The following is a 19,635-nucleotide window of genomic DNA, read 5'->3' as shown; positions in this document are numbered from 1 at the left end:
ATCAGGGTCCCCATTAGACCCCTGCCCCAAAAATTGTACACTTAGCACCCAGGATTTTTGAAGAACAACTGACAAAAATCCTAAATATAGTGATCAGTACAAGACATATTCCCTCCGAATGGAAGGAGGCATCGATCCTGCCTCTACTGAAAAAAAATAATCTTGACCCCCAGGAACCTAGTAGTTACAGGCCCATTTCTAGACTTCCTTTCCTTGCTAAACTACTGGGAAAAGCCCTGAATAATAAACTTAAGGCATTTATTGACAGTAATAATGCGCTGGGTCCTTCCCAATATGGTTTTAGAAGGGCACACAGTACAGAAACAGCCTTGCTCACTGCTTCAGAAGAACTCTGATGGATGATGGATAAAGGAGGTCAAGCCGTCCTAATATGACTAGATCTCTCAGCAGCCTTTGATATGGTCAAACACATCATTCTGATCATTCGCTTCATGGAGTTGGAAATAAGAGGCACAACTTTGACTCTACTTGAGGACTTTTTAACAGACAGAAAGAACCATGTAGCCATGGGCAAATTTTCAGCAAAACAATTCTGTTTGCCTTGTGGGGTACAACAGGGCTCCTCATTGAGCCCTAGCCTCTTCTATCTGTATGTTGCCCCCTTGGTCAAACTGATAAAGGCCTTAGGTTTCTCAGTAGTGTCCTACGCTGATGACACCAAAATTGTGGTGTCAATATCCAAAGATCAGAAAGCAGGTAGAAACAGATTTAACTCCTGTATGGTCCAAATAGATCAGTGGATGAAAGCAAATTGCTTAAAATTCAATGTGGATAAAACAGAGGTCCTACTGTTCGGAAACAAGAGTTCCCTTTGGTCGCCAATTTAGTGGTCCCAGATTATGGGACCCTTACCAATACCAGCACAGAAAGCAAGGAACCTAGGAATTATCTTTGATGATAAATTCCACTTTCATCATCAAGTAAAAGCACTCACATCTTCTGTGTTTCATACACTGAAATTAATAAAGATCTGTCCATATATCCCTAATGAACTGACAACAGTTGTCACCTCTCTGATTCTGGCAAAAATAGACTACGGAAATGCCCCCTTTATTGGCATTCGGAAAAAGTCATTGCAAAAACTCGAAATTCAGCAAAATGCTGCCGCTCCGGAATTCCTATACATAAGTTAGCGGCTCAAGCGTTGATAAATGTGCACTGGCTACCAATAGCAAAACGACTGGGGTTTAAGACCTTGTGCATAACCTTCAAGCCAGTACATAGTTCACTGTATTAAAACAGTGGTCCTTGTTAAAGCAAAAAATAGAGAATGAATATAGAACACAATTGATTTTATATAGTCTACCCAGCCGGATAGACAGTTTAATATAAATGAATAAGGTTTCTATCTGAGGACAGTTGCAATATCCAGTAGGATACAGTCCTGTATCCAGAGCAATACATATACAGTGTGACAAGGTGAAGAGGGTGACAATTTAAACACATGAAATCTCATCAGTGTTGCAAAGTGTTGCTCCATGATTCTTCATCATGCACTATAAGGGTAGGTACGATCTACACCAGTGAAGCAAACTAGGGCACAACAATTAAGCCCTCCAACAGCAAGAGGTCCTGGGCAACTCAACCACAAGGAAGCAATTCAGCAATTAAAACTTTAAAAACAGTATTTGGGTCTGATGCATAAACATAAGCTATATATCTGGTTGCCCTCGATGTCTCACCACCCAGGCTCAATAACGCAGAACAGGTTCAACCCTGCTAATATTCAGATTGCAAGTTTTTTTCTTTCTGAAATCTCTCCCCCATTCTAATAATTTTGCTCTCAGTCTCTCTGGATTTTCTTAAAAGTAGAGGCACCCCGACACGATAAGTGTGAAAAATCTGACGCTAACTCTCACGCCATACCACTGCTTTTATCACATTTGTAGGAACTTGTGCTTACAACACTTTTTTTATCAATATGTATTAATTTATTAATTTAACACTAATCTTTAAACAATAGGTTTACAGTTATTAGCAATGCTAGAAATACTCTACTTTTCTCAGACTTCTTTATTAAATCCCAAATAAAATAGATTATTCAACAGGCTAACATCACACTCTGTATTGCAAGGTAATGAGCAGGTTACAAGCAGCAGCTACAACAATAATCCCCACTCAATTAACTTGTTTGCTACTGTTAATTTCATCATATGGTGGTGCAAATACCACTCAAAGGACCCAGCCGCCATGGAGCCCACACATTCAACTAAACAATGTAATCATTGAAATGAATTAATATATCTACAAATGTAATGTTGCACTCAAAATCACTATCATTCACACAAAAGGCACACTGAAACTTAAATTTATTTCTAGTCTAATTTCTTCCTTTAATTCAAATTTTTAACAGTCCTATTCACAGTACATATGTAAGCAATTGTGGGTAACCAACCTGTTGCTTTCCTAGCAAACTTGTGGATTCGTTATGGTAATGCAAACTGTTAAAAGGCTTGGACATTTACTCATGTGAATGAGCTAAAGAGTGATGATTTACCATTGTGGTCAGTATATCTTAGGTTTCACTGCAAATATTAATCATTTAAGTTGATACTATGTGAGTATGTTAAAGAGAGATGACTTTATTCGATGTACTTTCTGAGGTTTCATTATTATATTTTAATCATTTAAAATAGATTAAAGTGCATGGTGCAATCAATGCCTGTTGCACCCCTCTTTCAAATCAACAGTTCTAAAGTACTGCCGGAATACTGTTGGGCTAGGCACAGTACAAGGAGGGGGTCAATGTACTTCACTTCCAAGTTGTCATGTACATAAAAATGTGCTCCCATAGTAATGTGAGGGTAGAGGTGGAACCAAGCAGTCTTCCATTATTGCATCCATTAGGATCATGGGAGCAAATACCAAACAGAGGAGTGGTATGCAATCATTTGCTTTGCTATGCAGTGTGGGCTGGGCTAAAACTTCATATAGATCATCTGCTCTCAATGATGAATTTGGATCTGCAGGTTCAAACTGTAGAGGCATATTGACACTTTCAAATGTGCACCTATGGTTTCATATATATGATGCTATGGTTTTAACATTAAGGGATAACTTCATGCCCAAAGCTGTAGGATACCATTCAATAAGTTATCCTATTGAGAAAACAATTTCCCAGAGTAACGAAATGAACTGGACTTTTCCATTTTCCCATAACATTTACTCTTTGATTATGGCACTTGTTAGACCTGGCACCCTAGGCATGGTTTCCCCATAACTTGCCCCTACACACCACCTGTTTTTGCTGACTTCGAGCACTTTACCACTGCTAACCAGTGCTAAAGTGCATGTGCTCTCTTCTTAACGCCTGATAACATTGGCTTAGCCACAATTGGCATGTTTACTTATAAGTCCCTAGTAAAGTGCCTTCCATGTGCTCAAGGCCTGTAAATTAAATGCTACTAGTGGGTCTACAGTGTTTTGTTTAAGTAGCCCTTTAAACAAGGCTCAGGCCTGCCATTGCTGCCATGTTACTCTGGCAAGTTAACCCTCTTACCAGGCCAAACCTTCCTTTTTAATACATATCTATCACCCCTAAGGTAGGCCCTGGACAACCCAAGGGCAGTGTTCAGCGTATGTAAAAATTAACCCTTTCCATGCGTCGAACAGGCCTCAGCCGCACCGCAGTGAAGTTCCACGCGCGTCCAAAGGGGTTAAAACAAATTTCCAATTGCGACAAGATTGGACCTCCGAGTTTGGTGTCTCTGGAATCGCTATTGAATAACACAAGTTATGGTGTAGGCAGATTTTAAATTGTAATTCTGAAAATGTCACTTTTAGAAAGTTTTCATTTTCTTACCTTAGCCATTTGGTGCCTTCTGCCTGTCTCTGAATACACATCTGGGTAAGTGACAGTGTCTCACTTGCCTCACAGCTTCACCATAAGTTTAGGTTTTAAATTCTGATTCCAGAGACCCCAAACTTGAGCCGATTATATCTTTCCATTTAGAAATGATGCTTACAAAATGTAATAAGGTAGTTCCAATGTTATCCTATGGTAAATATAGGCCTTGCCATAGTGAAAAATGAATTTAAGAATTTTTCACTACCAGGTCATGTAAAACCTATAAGGACATGCCCTGCTTTTTAAGTACATTGCACCTTGCCCTCTGGGCTGTGCAGGGCCTACTCTAGGGGTGACTTATATGTATTAAAAAGGAAGGTTTAGGCCTGGGGAGAGGTTTATCTTGTCAGGTTGACATGGTAGTTTAAACTGGACACACAGGCTTTGCAATGGCAGGCCTGATATATGTTTACGGGCCTACGTAACTGGGTGACAAAACCAGTGCAACAGGCCCACTTTTGTAGCATTTTATTTACAGGCCCTGGGCACAAGTATTGCACTTTACTAGGGACTTATAAATAAATTAAATATGCCAATTGGGAATAAGCCAATGTTACAATGTTTCAGAAAGAGCACTTAAGCACAGGCTAGCATTAGTAAAGTGTGCAGAATCCTAAGGCCAGCAAAAATGAAGTCAACTTAAACAGGAAGTCTGAAGGCAAAAGGTTAAGAGAAACCACGCCTAGGATGCCAGGTCCAACAAAAAATATAATGTGAGAGTATCTTAAGGGTCATTCTTTAGAGAGATCCGCAAACAGGGGTTAATAGTTTTAAAGCAAAAATTATTTAAGTGTATTAGACAGTATGCAGGAATACAAAAAAACAAGGTTCTTTATTAAAGTTTAGCAGAGCAGGAGCACTGCAAGTAAATATATGCTGCTCTTGTCCTGCCAAACTTTTCATTTTGAGTGATGCCAAGTGTAAGGTATGCAGCTGAGGAGTCACCACTGACTTCACCAGTATAATCCTATGACCTGGTAGAAACATCCGCCAAGGAACACCAGGTCACAGTGACTGTTATCTACCCTCTATGTCACACAATATTTTTTCATCACAGTGTTATCATTTAACATCAACAAAGGTTATGTGTGTAAGCTTACACAATGACATTGCTTACTTTAATTATTTTGCCTGACAACACAGTCAGGGAGATAAATGTTTCTGCCTTTCGGAGTCATCTGTTTTTTGTTTAGAGAAAACAAACTCCTGTTTTCTGAGTTTGATTTTCCTAAACAGAAATGTCCATCAAGCAGGTACTTTAAAAATGGCACAGACTTGGCAAACCAGCAGTTCCCTGATGCAAGTTGGTGCAATAGTAGTTCTATTCTCAGCACAGTGATCCCCATCGGGAAGGGAAGTACCTCAAAACAGGGATGGTGATCCACTGCTAGGATAATGTAGGCAATGGTATCTGACCCCTGCCAGACCAGTGCACCCACTGTGGAGGTCTAAACTGCCCTCATATTTTAAAGCTAGACCCATCTCATACAGTTGAAAAAGAAAGACAAATAAAGGAGCATTCGAGAGAACACAGCACTGCAGACTGTTGCAACAGAGCATGTTTTTGGACGTTGAACCCATGTACAAAATATACCGTGGTGATTGAATACAACGTATTAGACCTACCCATCTGGGAGTTAAGTTACTAAAGGACACATCTTGGCCCAAGATCACTGTAAGAGCCAGAAACCGGTCCTAGGATGCTTGATTACGGTCCAGGAAAGACATGGCTTGGCAGTTCGATCTGAACTGTTCCCATGAGGCACAGGGTCAAGACTGATTTGCATATGGCCATGTCTGAACTGGGGTGGTGTGGTGAGCAAAATAACGATGGATTAAACCCAGATCTGTGACTGGGGGTAAATGTTTTGCCATTGTGCAACATTCCGTCCATCAATTGTTGTTTTTGCTATTGTCACCCCGAGTGGGACGGGTATGCTCAGACGGGAGTCCCGTGCTCTCCATGCCACTGGAATCAAGCTATCCTGGCTGAAGACGGCTGATAGCCAGAAACTGGTCCTAGGATGCTTGATTCCAGTCCAGGGAAGACATGGCTTGGCAGTTCGGTCTGAACTGTTCCCATGAGGCACATGGTCAAGACTGATTTGCATATGGCCATGTCTGAACTGGGGTGGTGTGATGAGCAAAATAACGATGGATTAAACCCAGATCTCTGACTGGGGGTGAATGTTTTGCCATTGTGCAACATTCCGTCCATCAATTGTTGTTTTTACATTGAAAAGCTCAGCAGGCAAAGACAAACTGCCTCAATTCCCAGTAGCCTTCAGTTAGAATCGTTGATCTCTTCTGTCATCTGGCATGAAGATTCCACATTAACCCCTCACACTTCATGCTCAACTGTTGCAACATTAATTCACTGTTGTCAAAACTCTCAGAATAAAACATTAGCAGAGAGAGGTCTGATACCCTTGTCTTTATTTTCATTTTGCACGTGTGTTATTTTGAATAACAACAATAAACTAGTCACATAATTAACAACCTTCTAGAAACTCTAGATTAGGTACTTCAAATATATTCAAGCAAACTGTATTATCACATTGCAGAACAGAATTACATACATTGATGTGCATTCTCTTAATCACAAATTTGTATTAGTGATTGATTAATTGACACACATAACTCTAAAATGGGGAATACCACAAGAAGAAAAGACATATTGTTCATGACAATGTTGCAGGACATATATAGAAATCAGGCTAATTTCACACTAACACATGCATTGGAAAACCTACTTTTAAAACCGCCATCATCTCCAAACGTTATCCACCACAATCATTGGTTTCGTTCACCACTAACTATACTACACATTCAGCATTGCCTAAGAATATATTAGGACTTTGCATTCTGCATGCATCCAGATCCTTTGGCATCGTCACATATTGAGGATAAAAGAAACAACATAAAATACAGCAGACCTAAATACCTCAAATTGGGTCATCAGACATCCTGACTTTTAGCTGGCAAAGCATCCAAAAGCCTCTGCCGATCTATTTGAGACTAAGGGGGTGATTACTATGTCAGGTGGTTGTAACAGATGCGTAAATAGGGCCAACCGTCCTCAGGTTGGAGGTCTCAACCACCTAATCATGATGTACCAAACACGGTTCATTCACATACTCCCATTCCTCTAAGGGAGCTTGTGTTATGGCTGATACCGGGTGCCTGCCACAAGGTGCCGGAATGAACAGGGGGATACCATAGGAGCTCCCTCGGCCTGCAACCCGAGGCTTCAGTGGCAAGGGGGCACTGCGAGGGGCTCCCATGCTCGCTCTTCTACAGGCTTTCCATGTTAGAAAGTCCAACATAAAAGCCTGCCGGAGACCGAGTATTGTAGTCATAAGGTCAGAAAGGCCACCCTTTGGGATTATGGGCTGGCCTATGACTAGCCACTGGGCTCCTTGAGCCCGTCGGAAGCCAGCCATAATGACCGTACTGTTTAATTTCCAACCGTCAGCATTTCAATGTGGCAGTTGGAAATCAAACTGAGATGCGGCCCGAAAAGTCTCTGACCCATGGTCGGAGCCTTTCAGGACTGCATCATAATAAGGCCCTACATATATTACAAACTTAATAGACCTTTGCCAAAACAAAAAGGTACATTAGGTTTTCTTAAAATTTAAAGTTGACTTCCTTCTACGTATTCTGTCACAGTACTAGAAAGAAATGTGTATTACATGTTCAGATAGATTACAGAGCTAGTTACAGTGAATCAGAAACATGTAAATGAAAAGAAAGATAAACAACTCTTGAATCGGAACAGTGGTGTTGCCACCAACTCTTTCATGAATATGCTAGAAGTTTAGCTCCTATATAGTACAGTAAACATTTCAAAATATTGTGGGGGAAATTGTGACTATTTGATGCCATGTTAATATATTTGAAGCTGTTTTTTCTCGAAAATGAATAAACCTTGCCTGACTGCCTATTTTGTGCAGTACACAAAAGCTAATTGCGCACAAAGTATACAAAAGGATTCTTAAAGTGTTGTTAGGTCTGGCACCTTGCCACTCACTCTCACAACCCAAGTGTTTCCATTCACAATATGATTGAGGTATTTCTTTAATCAATAGAGACAATGTAGTTTTAGAACAAGATTCTAGGCACACTACTTCCACTCATCTATAGTGTTAAAATTAATCAATTTTGGGAGAATGTTAAAATTTGAAATAGCTCATTTCAGATCAAAATAATTGAGTACTGAGGACTTTAAAGGCACTCCAAAATGGTACGGAAATGGAAAGCATATGATCAAATGTCAGTGTCATGAAATTCACCAATGTTAAATGTCTGGATGAGAAACAATCCATACGTTTTTATCGGCTATTAATACTTGACACATATTTCAGTTAATCAAATAATAGTGGCATAATTTGTTTACATGTAGCAAACATCCTGTAATACATCACATCAGTATTTCATTATTCCTTAGATGGTAATTGACAATATCTTTAGTTTATTGTATAGTGTTTATCAAATCTCCGCTATTGCTGTACAAAGAAGCCAATAATGTACTATTCCAAAAGTCAGATATATAAGTAAAAGCACCAAGCATTTCAATATCCATTCAAAATCTTCAACATTTTTATTTTACATATGGCTAGGTACTAATGGTTGCATAGAAATCTTTGGTTTGGTTTGAGGTGCAGTACAAAAAAAGCTAAATTCATAAAAACAGACATCAACACAAAATCGTTTTTTAACTCCATAAAAAACATTCATTATTTGTTATCACTGTTTAATTAATACACAATAATGAAATATAATTACCTCCAGCAAGAATCTTCTCTTCCAGCTCAGCCATTTGTTTCTTGTATGCTTTAAATGCAGATTCCTTAAAAGATGGACGTACTTTCTTTTTCTTTGGTAGTTCAATTGGCATTTCGGTAACATTTTGATTTTCATCTTCCTGTACACATGTTTCAATGGCAATTTCACATTCAGGTTCTAATATCTCATCTTCAACTTGGTTATCACATGGGATGTCATATTGTTCATTTTCAGCTTCTACATAAGGCGTGTCGAATGCAGAGTTTTCATAATCTTGTACTTCGTCAAAATCAAATGTGTCATTGGTGTTTGTTCTGTTTTCCAATTTTGCAAGAACTTGCTCCATTACTTCCACATAGTCTGTTTCATTGTTAGCAGCGGTTTCACTGTAATCAGCTTCATCATCTGCTTTGTAATAAAATGGCTCTGTGTAAACATCTGAATCAAGTGTTGTACTTGACTCATTTGCAGTGGACTGTGACATAGTCCTAATTCTTCCCATCAATGAAGAACCACTATCATCACACCCACTCAAACTTTGAGTGCTTTTGTTCCATACTACCTCTAAGGCTGATTTGGCACGCTGAAGCGTAGACCCGAATTTCGGAAAGCTGAATGTTTTATCAGAAAGGTCAATGCTTAAACGACTATGCCATGATTTAGGTGGTGCTTCTTCAGAATCATCACTCTGTAGTTCACTCTGACTCCGATACATCATGGACAACCTGTTTTGATTTTGGTAGATTTCTGAATGTGTTTCCTGATAATCCTCATAATGGCTGACCCACTGGCATTCTGATTCCCTGTCAATGCTTGGACATGGTGGCAAATTACCATCAGGGGCAAAGTTAAAGCTCTCAGTATCATACTGAAGGTCCGTAGGTTCACAGCTACCAAAGTCTTTTGTGTACATAGCCAGTTGCTGATCTGAGGGACTTTGGGCATTATAAACAAAACCTTGTTGTGTTGAAACATCAAGACCTGAATCTGTTCCTTGCTCTAAATGATGCCAGTCTTTCCATGGTGAAAGGTCTCCATGTAAAGAAAGCTGTGAATCACTATAATGACTTCTGTCCCCTGATATACAAATCACTCCATTGCTTACTCCACTGTCAACAGTCTCAGTATTTTCCACTTCATTCTGTTCTTGGTAAATGTCAATTTCTTGACTGAAATTCTGGTCTTGTGAACTTGAATACCAGTTAGATGGTGCATCCTCTTGCCTTCTCTGCCAAAGCTCACGATCTGATGAAGACATTAATGAGCTACCGTTAGTTCTAATAAAATACTGATTCTCTGAAAAATCTTGGGAATATGACTGACACAATTTGGAAAAGTCTGACTCTGAACGGCTAAGCTTGGGTGTTGAAAAGTCAGTCTGTGAATGCCAAAGTGGTGTTGTATCAGAGTAGTAGAGTTTCCCTTGTTTTTCTTGATTATCAAATCCTGGTGATTGAAAGACTAGTTCACTAAACCCTGTTTTATTTGAAAAAGTGTTGTCATCAGTATTTTCGGTATGACGCCTGTCGTCTGTAGACTCTCCATGATTTGTACTGTGGGATTTGATTTGAAAAGCTGATTTTGAGATAATTGCATAACTATTTCTGTTTATATCTGAGTCAAATTCTTTATCACTTTCTTCAGCAGATTCCCACTCTTCCGGCTTTGTTTTATTCTCAATGGATGATTGTTTTATATCCATGCTTTCATATGTCTGCGAAGAAGGAAGCCCTTTTTCTTTTCTTACTTTTATTCCATGAGTAAGTACATCAGTTGATATTCCAATGCCAGTTCCTTTCAATTTGTAGCATTTTTTTAAAATTAAATCCCTTTCCTGTGGAGTTTCAAAGTACACAAGAATAGGTCTTGGCTTTGCATTTGGACAGTCTCTGTGTTGTCCCAGTCTGTGGGCAAATTCTACTTTAATGGTGCTTTGTGCATCTGCAAATCCCATTTTCTCTACTAATATTCTGTAAACAAGTGTTTCTGAATGTTCATTCTTTTCTTCAGGCACATTTAAAAATCTAAGACAAGGCTTGTTACCTTGGTGACCTATTTGTTTGATATAATCATGAATGTCTCTAGTTTCTCTTCTAGACTGTACAAACCCTGAACGCAACTGTTCAATTTCACTTTGTACAACTTCTACACTACTAGATATTTCATCAATAGATTGCTTAAGGGCATTTACATGTCCCCGTAATTCTGAGAGTTCGGTTTCAATTTGACTGATTCCTTGAAGCTCCTTAAATATCATTTCCATAACATCATGTGTTTGACTAATGCAACCTGTTGAACTAAAGGTAGGCTCAACTGAATTTGCTTTCTGTTTCTGACCTGTTCGGTCTAGTGACTTGCTCCGTAGGCCCCAAGTCTTTTTCCATGTACTTACTTCTGAATCTGATGAGACACATTCTTGGCTTTTTTTCCATTTTCTAAATTTTTTTAAGGCTCCAAGTTTTAAAGTATGTAAAGTTCGTTCACCATCAGAGCTTCCCTCAGATGGTGCAAGGCTGTTCGAGCTCTTTCTGTTACGCCTTACAGGCATTGTGTGAGATAGATACTGCTTACTCTTGGTACTCCCCTTTGATTCACTTAAGGACTCAGAGTATGAACTTTCAATCGAAGATAAGTCTTGAAGATCATCTTCGTTATTATCATCTAAACAAATACTCTTTTCTAGCCCATTGGCTATGGCAACTCTGTAGCTGAATGTTGGAGAAAGGGAGAATTCTTTCTTGCCTTTGTTTTCTCCAGTTGATAAGTTATGAGTAGGTGCGCACTTGGCAATTTTTCTAACAGTACTTTTAATAGTGTGTGAAATATTTGGATTTTTTGTTTGGTCAGATTGGCAAATATATTGTTCCTTTTTGCTTTGAGAAATGTCCTTCTTTCTTGTAGTATTTCCCAATTTCTTTGTAAACATTCCTTTGAAAAGCTTATATATGTAAGATAAGATCAGGCTTTTAAATAGAGCAGAAACCATGGAGGGCAATTTGTAAAAATCTTTTATTGTGAAAAATGTGAGTTTTGTCCTGAATATTTGTATTTCCACTGTCTGTATACGTTTTTGCACCAGAGGTGGAATCTAGTCAGTATAGATGGCTACCAACTATTGCTTGGTGACAAAAACACACCCGATGAAAAGTGTTAGTAAAAGCCAAATTTCAGGGAAGAATCAAATCTATAACATCTTCCTCCGTTACCCATGGTTCCTTGTGGTGTCTATAAAGGAGGCAATTGCATTATTATTCACATCTCAGTTTTATATAGATAATGTAACATTTTCAAATAAAGTTAAAACTTCTTGTTGTTAATAAAGACAAAACCAGAAACAGTAGGAATAAAGTCCAAGTTGACAATGCACTTTTTAATATTACGTAATTCTAATCAGAATAAATCATGTGTATGTGTTATGCACAAGGACAGATATAGGAATAAGCTAAATATATTCAAAGCAAATATTACAAATAAGAATGTGAACAAAAGACTGCTAAATTTAGTTTTTATTGTGAATTCTATAATAATTCGGGAAACATTCAGTCACAAGAGGTAAAGAAGTTGTGTACGCTTATCTTTGCCTAAACCCAATTGATGCGCATTTAGGCCCTAATTAGAATGTTGGGTGAACTGTGTCCGCCCGACACTGTTTCAGTCTGGAAACCGACCAGCCCTAGGTCGGCAGTTCAGAACACTGCATTATGATGCGACTGCACATGGTGCAGTTGCAAACGCCCATTTCACTATGGGAGCTTGTGCTGTGGGCGGTTTCACAAACTCCCTTAGACGTATGGCAGTCTGTGTAAATCCTTGCACAGTGTGGAAGTCACTGCCTGCCACATGGAGGACGCATGGAGAAGGGGGCCCTGCTAGGGGCCCCTAAAGTTGCTTTCCAAGAGGCTCTCCATGTTGGAAAGCCCGACATGGAAAGCCTGTCCGAAGACGACATCATGATCCCGACAGCAGAATGCCGTCCATAAGAATTATGTTGTAGCTTCTGGCTGGCCGATGGGCTCCTTGAGCTCATCAGAAGCCAACCGGAATGACAGGCCTGTTTTACTTCCAACCGCCTACATTGTTATAAGGCACTCGGAAGTCAAACCAGACATGTCATTTGGAAAGCAAATGACCTGCGGTCGGACGTTTTCCTCCCAAAATCCAAATGAGGACGTTTGTTTCTTTTGTACCTCTAGGACTGTTGAATTACAAATGTCTCTGTACTTGTCCTGATGAAGACCCTGAGAAATAATTCACTGTATAAGAAACATTAGTAGAATGGTCCTTTTGGACTGTCCTTCCTTGGCAAAAGGTATATTTGAGACACAGTTCCAACTTGGTCTCATTTGTTTTATTCACAGTCAATTACTAGGATTATTTGTGTTATATGTTTTGACATCTTTATTTTTTACATGATTAAGTCCACAACCGATCACTGCACTGTTACTGCACTGATTAATATATACCTCTTTTTCAACTGTAATCCATCACTTCTATGCTCTCTCTAGACTACACAACCAGAAGACTCTGAAAAAAAGAGTATGCACTGATTAATAGATGTCTTTGGCATACATTGAGATTTAGAGGTGAAGAGAATTGAAAAAAGGAAGACGAGATAAAGAACATGAAGGGAGAAATATTCAAAGCTGAGTAGAGCAAAATTGAAGAATTTCTAACCTTTCATCAAGAATTCTATATTTCGGACCAGAAACAATTAGATATTAAGTTGATTACTGATAAGTCAAATATGTTGAAACTTACTTCAAGGGAGGTAAAAGAGCAGAACAGATCAACTGAATTCGATGAAGGAAAGAGAGACAGATAAGTTTACCACACACTTTTGAAGGGCATTAGTACAAATAATGACCAGATGTTAGTACAAATAATGACATGGATTAACCGATCCATGTCAAAGAATGGGATCACCACCACAATGTTGGATGGCAATATTAAGCCATATAAAGCCCCCAAAAACTTCAGGTCATATAAGCTAATATTATTGATAGCTCTAAATGTATATATCTTTCACACAAATACTTGCAAACAGACTTGGTAAAGTATTGATCAATAAAGTTTTATCAAGTAGTCTGAAACAAATTAAAACATTAAGGAAGTTACATTTATGATTGAATCTCAGACCAAACGTCTACCTATGATATCAGTAGACTCATACATGGAAAAATCATTACTAAGAAATGAAAGATTATGTATGAAATTCCAGAGTTGGGTCAGGAAAAAGTATCTGGATTCAAGCATAAACTATTAGTAAATGACAATAGAACAAACACGCCCTAGAAATTTGATTTGTGTCAGTGACAAAGCACGGTGGGTCTGCTATTGGGGACTGTATTGAGGCACAAAATTAATCTCTTTGTTCATGATGTGTTCATGATGTACTCTTGTCTCTAGGGCAACTGGAGAGATGGGCATTTTATCATCAGTAAATCAAAAGTAGTCCTGATTCTGATACTTGCCTCATCTAGGATGCAGGCCCTCAAAAGTGGTTCTTATCTCAGATGGGCACAGAAGTCCATTAAATATCTTAGTATCTACCTCACAAGATCAATTGCCACCTCACAAACTCAACTGCTTCCCCAGTGAGAGATCATTGTCTGGGTTTGAAAACTGGCATTTGCAAGGACTTCACTAACAGCGGGTGTTTGTACATCTATGGCGGAGTAGACTCTAAACTGAATTTGTACAGTGCATAGTCCATGTAGCCAAACTAAGAAAAGGGTTTAAGAGAAACAAAACAAGATAGTGAGTTATGTGGGGTGTGGTGAGAGGAGCGAGTAGTACATTAGACAAGTTTAAATATTGCTTATGGCCCATAATTTGGAGTGGAAATGGTCTTCGCTAACATGTTTAAATGTTATCTAATTTCTCAGAACTTATACCATTTATGTATTTTTGGCAGAGTAAAGATACAGAACGCAGTTGGTTCAAATGGACCAGTCATTAAAAGGAAGGCTCATATGGGACCCAAATGCAGGATTCCAGTGAGCATTTTCGAAGGCAGCACAATAATGTTTTTGAGCATGGTAAAATGGGCACTGACTTAGTGAAACAGACAGACACTCATATTTTCAGATATGCCATTGGGTGGCCTAACCTTCTAATATGCTAGCAGCAAAAACATGAACACCACCTTATAGTCTTCATGTATCACTCGGTCAGTTGCTCAATGTATATAAACAGGGTCTTCAAGATGCCTAAAAACAGGGAGAACTGGTAGCGAGACAAAGGAAGTCATCCCAATACGGTAACCACTTCACCTATTCTTTAATGAAAATTATAAATCTTGATTCATTTTCTATTATGCCCTTTTGAATCAATTATGTGAATCTGAATGTAATGCGTACATTTTTATGTTGTAAACAAAGTTCGAAATTAAAAAATAGATAAATAGGTGTATAATGTGGTAAATCCCCTCAGTGTAATTTATTGTGCAGACATTTAATAATATTGGGATCCTCGTCGTGTAAATACTCATAGGTATACCCCGTGTCAGCAACTCAATTCTGCTGTCAGCGTGGTCTCTACATAATGCAAGAACTGGTCCATTTCCCTCAATATGGTATGGGCTGAGGTTGAAGTAAATGCCTCAGCTTTAAGTGGAAGTTAAAATCGGTATTGATAAAAATAAAATGTATGGCAGTTTATTCTTGAAATGGGTCTGATTCTGGATAAAACCTTTATCAAAATGACAATGTGCCATCAGAGCCAGCTGGGTAGTTCTGAACTATGACATGTAGCACACTATTTTCTGTTGAGCTTTAGTGAAAGCTCAGATTCATTCTTCATGCAAGATTATTAAGGAATCCATTTCTAATTACATTTGACAAGCTGTGGTTGAATGAAATGAAGTGGGATATGACACCCCGTAGGATTCAAAAGTTGTGAAATGACAGAATCATTCGAGGTACACTTATGCCTCGTAAAAGCACACCTATCTGAAGTCGTTCATAGAAGTCAAATTACTATGGCAATGAGTGAAATGGTGTCACACAAAGACATGGTGATGCAGTGCTTCCAGCATTGCTCTAAATTTATGAACTGAAAATCCTCTTTGAAGGTGCCAAAGTAATTGTTTCTGCTTTTTATAAGATTTGTAATCATAACTTGTTCTTTTTGTGTCTGTCTTTTGTATCACTGACTTTTTATTCATGTAAATTTCCTTTCCCACTTGATTTTACAAATCAAATATATGTTGCATTATGCAAGTATATTTTCATCTACATTTATACATAAATGGGGGAATATGAAGGCTTATATTAAAAAACTTTAAGAGATAAAAATATCGAGTAAACGAACAGTTGGAGGATAATCGGCAAGTTCTCCAAATGAAAGGTTAATCAGTTTATGGATTTCAAATGTGGTTTCTCAAACTGCGGTATTGAAAGAAGTGGATGTTTTCTTAATTGACACTTAAGGTGTCTAAGATCAAAGAGAGGAAACCTTAATTACTACCGTGTTTTTTTGCGGTTGCTTGTCAACTACATCGACGACAATAATTAGAACTATTGGTGAACTGGACAAGTAGTCTCATCTGGCAATGATAGTTATTTGAGTGAACCCCGAGATCTCCTGTAGCTGCACTACAGGGTCATGTTTTTCCGGACAATCCAATAATGTCAGAAACCTTTCTGGATTATTGACAGAACATATAACTACATAGTGATCATACTGAAATGCTTATATTCTGCCAATTGCAGATGAATACAGTATATAGGTTGTTGAAATAATTGTAAAATCTAAGCATATGGGACATTTAAGCATCATCTATTATACTATATAATAGGATGACCTGGAATTGTAATCATTTAATGGGGACAGGAATGTATGGTCATGCTACCTGGACTGCAGGTCCAGGTTTATGTAAGGATCGGTGACATAATGTAGAATGATGCCTCTTCTGCAGAATGTGAAGAGGGGTTCCGGAGGTCTCCCCTATCTCATAAGTTTCTAATGACCTTGAGTGGCGAGGGGCCTCTATGGTGTGTGTGTGGGCTCCTGATGAGATGAGGACAGCCCTCCCTACATGGACCTGCATTACGCCCCTGGTAATGAGGGAATATTTCAAAATGACAAATCAGACTATCCATGCATCATAGGCTTCTAATTACAAAAAAAGCTATCATCCTATTGCTAGAGAACAATCATTTAACGTGATCCAAAAGAAGAAAAATTCTTTAATTAGGCAGATTTTTATTTAATGTTGATGATTATTTATTATAGTGATGCATTTAGAGTAGAATTTAATATTATATGGAGTATCATTTTTAAAGATGGTTTAAGGCCGCAATCTACATCAATGTTAGGAGTGACCCTGTCAAATCCCAGGTAAATAATGTTATTGGTACGTCAGTATATATGTTCATAATCACATTGTAACAAGAATAGAGGAATATATGTAAGTAAGCAATTATAAACTGTTTTAATCATTAAAAAACGTGTGCTTACATTTCTATTTCAGAGAATGCCACCAGCTTTCCATTAATGATTCAATAATTATCCACCATATTACAGTTCAAATGACTTTGCTCAGTTGGGCAGCTGGCAGGTCTTTCACCATTTTATAAGGAAGCCAAATTCACAAGTGGTGAGTTGGGACTTCCTAATGATTTCAAGCATCTAGGGTAATAAGCTATCAAATCGGGGAAAGTACCTCACGCACATTGACGCACAGAAATGCCTACCAATTCCAAGCTGTTAGTCTGAAGCCCAGATAAGGTGTCACCTGTGGTGTCAATGCGCCGAGAAAGCTGTTCCATCTCCTGTGGAGAGGAAGCATGGCTGGAAATGCTGACAAATAGAAACGAAATGGATGGCTCGAGAGATGAGAAGTAGGTCTGCCTGCAAATGATATGGCTACGGTATGACACTCAGAACAAAATAGTGCAAGGATGTTTATTAAACGACAGACACATAACTGATGTTGTGTGGGACCAAAAGTAATGTGTAATAATCATGATTTATGTGTACGAGCTGAAAGCTGCTGCATGAAGCAGATGACAACATGTCTTGGGTCACAGAATGCACAACGACAGTGCATATATATGTAAATGTATCATAGCTTGTGGAATACGGGGCAGTATGTCATCAAGTGCTTCTCTTGAATTCAGAAATTAAACAAAGTTCGCCGGGAAGGAATTGATTGCATGATTTAGATTTTAGAAGGAAAATGCAGATTCGTCGCAGCTATGACCTTTTTCTCACTTTTTAGCTTATTAAATCCATCTGCCATCTGTTGTGAGGAAATACACTAGAGATTCCTCTTTGCATTTCATAATTCATCACTGTAAATCATTCCACAATACTTTTTAAGTGAAAATCCATGTGCGCATTAACACAACATTTAAATTCATACAATACTATTTAGATGTGGGAATTAATTAATAGGATAGGAAATTGATATGAGTTTATGATAGAAACACTTGATTTCTCCAATCTCTTCATATCAAGCACAACCTTTTAAGGGTCCCTTCCGTTATGTTTGGTTACCTCCTCGTGCCGACGTATTTTGGCAGCTAGGTTTGTTCAACCCACTTGGAAACTAGTTTTTTCAACCCCTACTTCAAGGCAATACAGGACCTAAGTACCAGTTCCTCCTTCACTAACAAACGTGGTGTCATCAATAACTTTCATCTGTGGTTTGCGTGATCCTGCACCCATAATGGGCATCTACTCTCTTCATTTGCATTCAACTTCTGTACCTAATTTTACAGATCTGTGAATGGGGTCTCATAAGAAAACACAGTCTATCAAATACACACCACTGGAAATTGGTCTAGAGAATAGAAAAAAGGAAAGATCATTTCACCACACCCCTTGCATCATTAGGATGATTTCCAGTGGACATTATTAGTACTTTTTATTCTCTCTGCCTGAGTCATAATTCTCTCCTAGGAAAAATGACCTTTATTTAGTACCATGTTCACTCAAAATAAGCTTCCTTTCACCTACAGAAGACTTAGGGGTATATTCACAAGAACGTGTGATAACTACCGCAAGAGTAGCGTAACGCAATTTTCAACATCGCAGACTATTGCAGGAAAAATACCCTGTGTCAACATGGAATTCACAACAAAGAATAGATGGATTTACCGCCCCCAGGGATCCCGTGTATGCGCTTGACCAATACCAAACGGATCGCTCCGGATATATGAGGGCCCTATATGTTAGTGACAGGAAGAACAAGGGACGATTTTTGGGGCCCACCCTACACACGCTACAGGTATGGCGGACAGTGAACTTGCGGCTGGGATGGGCTGGTGACCTGACTAAGGTTGCTCCCCTTTGGAGTGCACAAAAATTGGGTATGCTGTGTTATCAGCCCGGGATCGATAAGTGGGACCTCATAGGGATGTCGGTGGTAAAAGATTTGGTTCAAAAGGGGAAAATACTTACATTTGAGGAACTCCAGAAACAGTACAAACTAGCTCAGGGGGAGATGTATAGGTACACGCCATGCTCTTAAAGGGCCCTTCTTATCTTTCACTGACATTCCAGACTCTTCACCACTCGAAGACAGGCTGTTAGATGGACCACAGGACTCGAAAGCTATCTTACTTACATACTAGAAATTATGCAATAATCCTCCGGATACTTTCCCAAAACTTAGGTAGCGATGGCAAGACGATTTGGGGGTGATTAGTGACGAAGACTGGCAAGAGGCCCTGATGTCTCCTCGGGAGGCGGCCATCACGCAAAGGTTAGGCTGATTCAGCTCCGAATACTGTACCACTCGTATATGACAGGGTTGACTTTGGTGAAGGTGGGTTTGTGGGCAGACGATATCTGCCTTAGGTGATGCGGCCAACAGGCCACGTTTTGGCATATGCTGTGGGGCTGCCCGGGGTTGCGGGTCATATGGGAGGGAGCCACCGAACACATGCATAATGCCCTACATAAGGAGTTGAGTGTAACGCCACAACTGGGTTTTTAAATATTTGGGAGGCAACTGACCTGATGGAAGTAGA

General features: G+C 39.0%; 2 protein-coding genes across 3 annotated transcripts in view; both read right to left on the bottom strand.

The window, feature by feature from the left end:
- Positions 1–11,642, bottom strand: part of UNC13C (unc-13 homolog C) — a 1,328,864-nt gene extending 1,317,222 nt beyond the window's left edge. For both annotated transcript variants that reach the window (XM_086958316.1, XM_086958317.1), the window contains exon 1: positions 8,657–11,642. In XM_086958316.1, coding sequence (XP_086814442.1) covers positions 8,657–11,642 — 2,986 coding nt within the window. The remainder of the gene's footprint in view (positions 1–8,656) is intronic.
- The window catches only part of LOC147733753 (protein unc-13 homolog B-like), a 1,057,263-nt gene continuing 1,046,366 nt past the window's right edge, over positions 8,739–19,635 (bottom strand). Inside the window, exon 8 of the mRNA XM_086958318.1 lies at positions 8,739–11,881. Coding sequence (XP_086814444.1) covers positions 11,807–11,881 — 75 coding nt within the window. The 3' untranslated portion in view covers positions 8,739–11,806. The remainder of the gene's footprint in view (positions 11,882–19,635) is intronic.

The sequence above is a fragment of the Lissotriton vulgaris genome, chromosome 2_1, assembly GCF_964263255.1.
Source record: "Lissotriton vulgaris chromosome 2_1, aLisVul1.2, whole genome shotgun sequence".
NCBI classification, from domain to species: domain Eukaryota; kingdom Metazoa; phylum Chordata; class Amphibia; order Caudata; family Salamandridae; genus Lissotriton; species Lissotriton vulgaris.
Note: the sequence above shows the minus strand (reverse complement) of the source record. Positions and strands in the feature narration are given on the sequence as shown.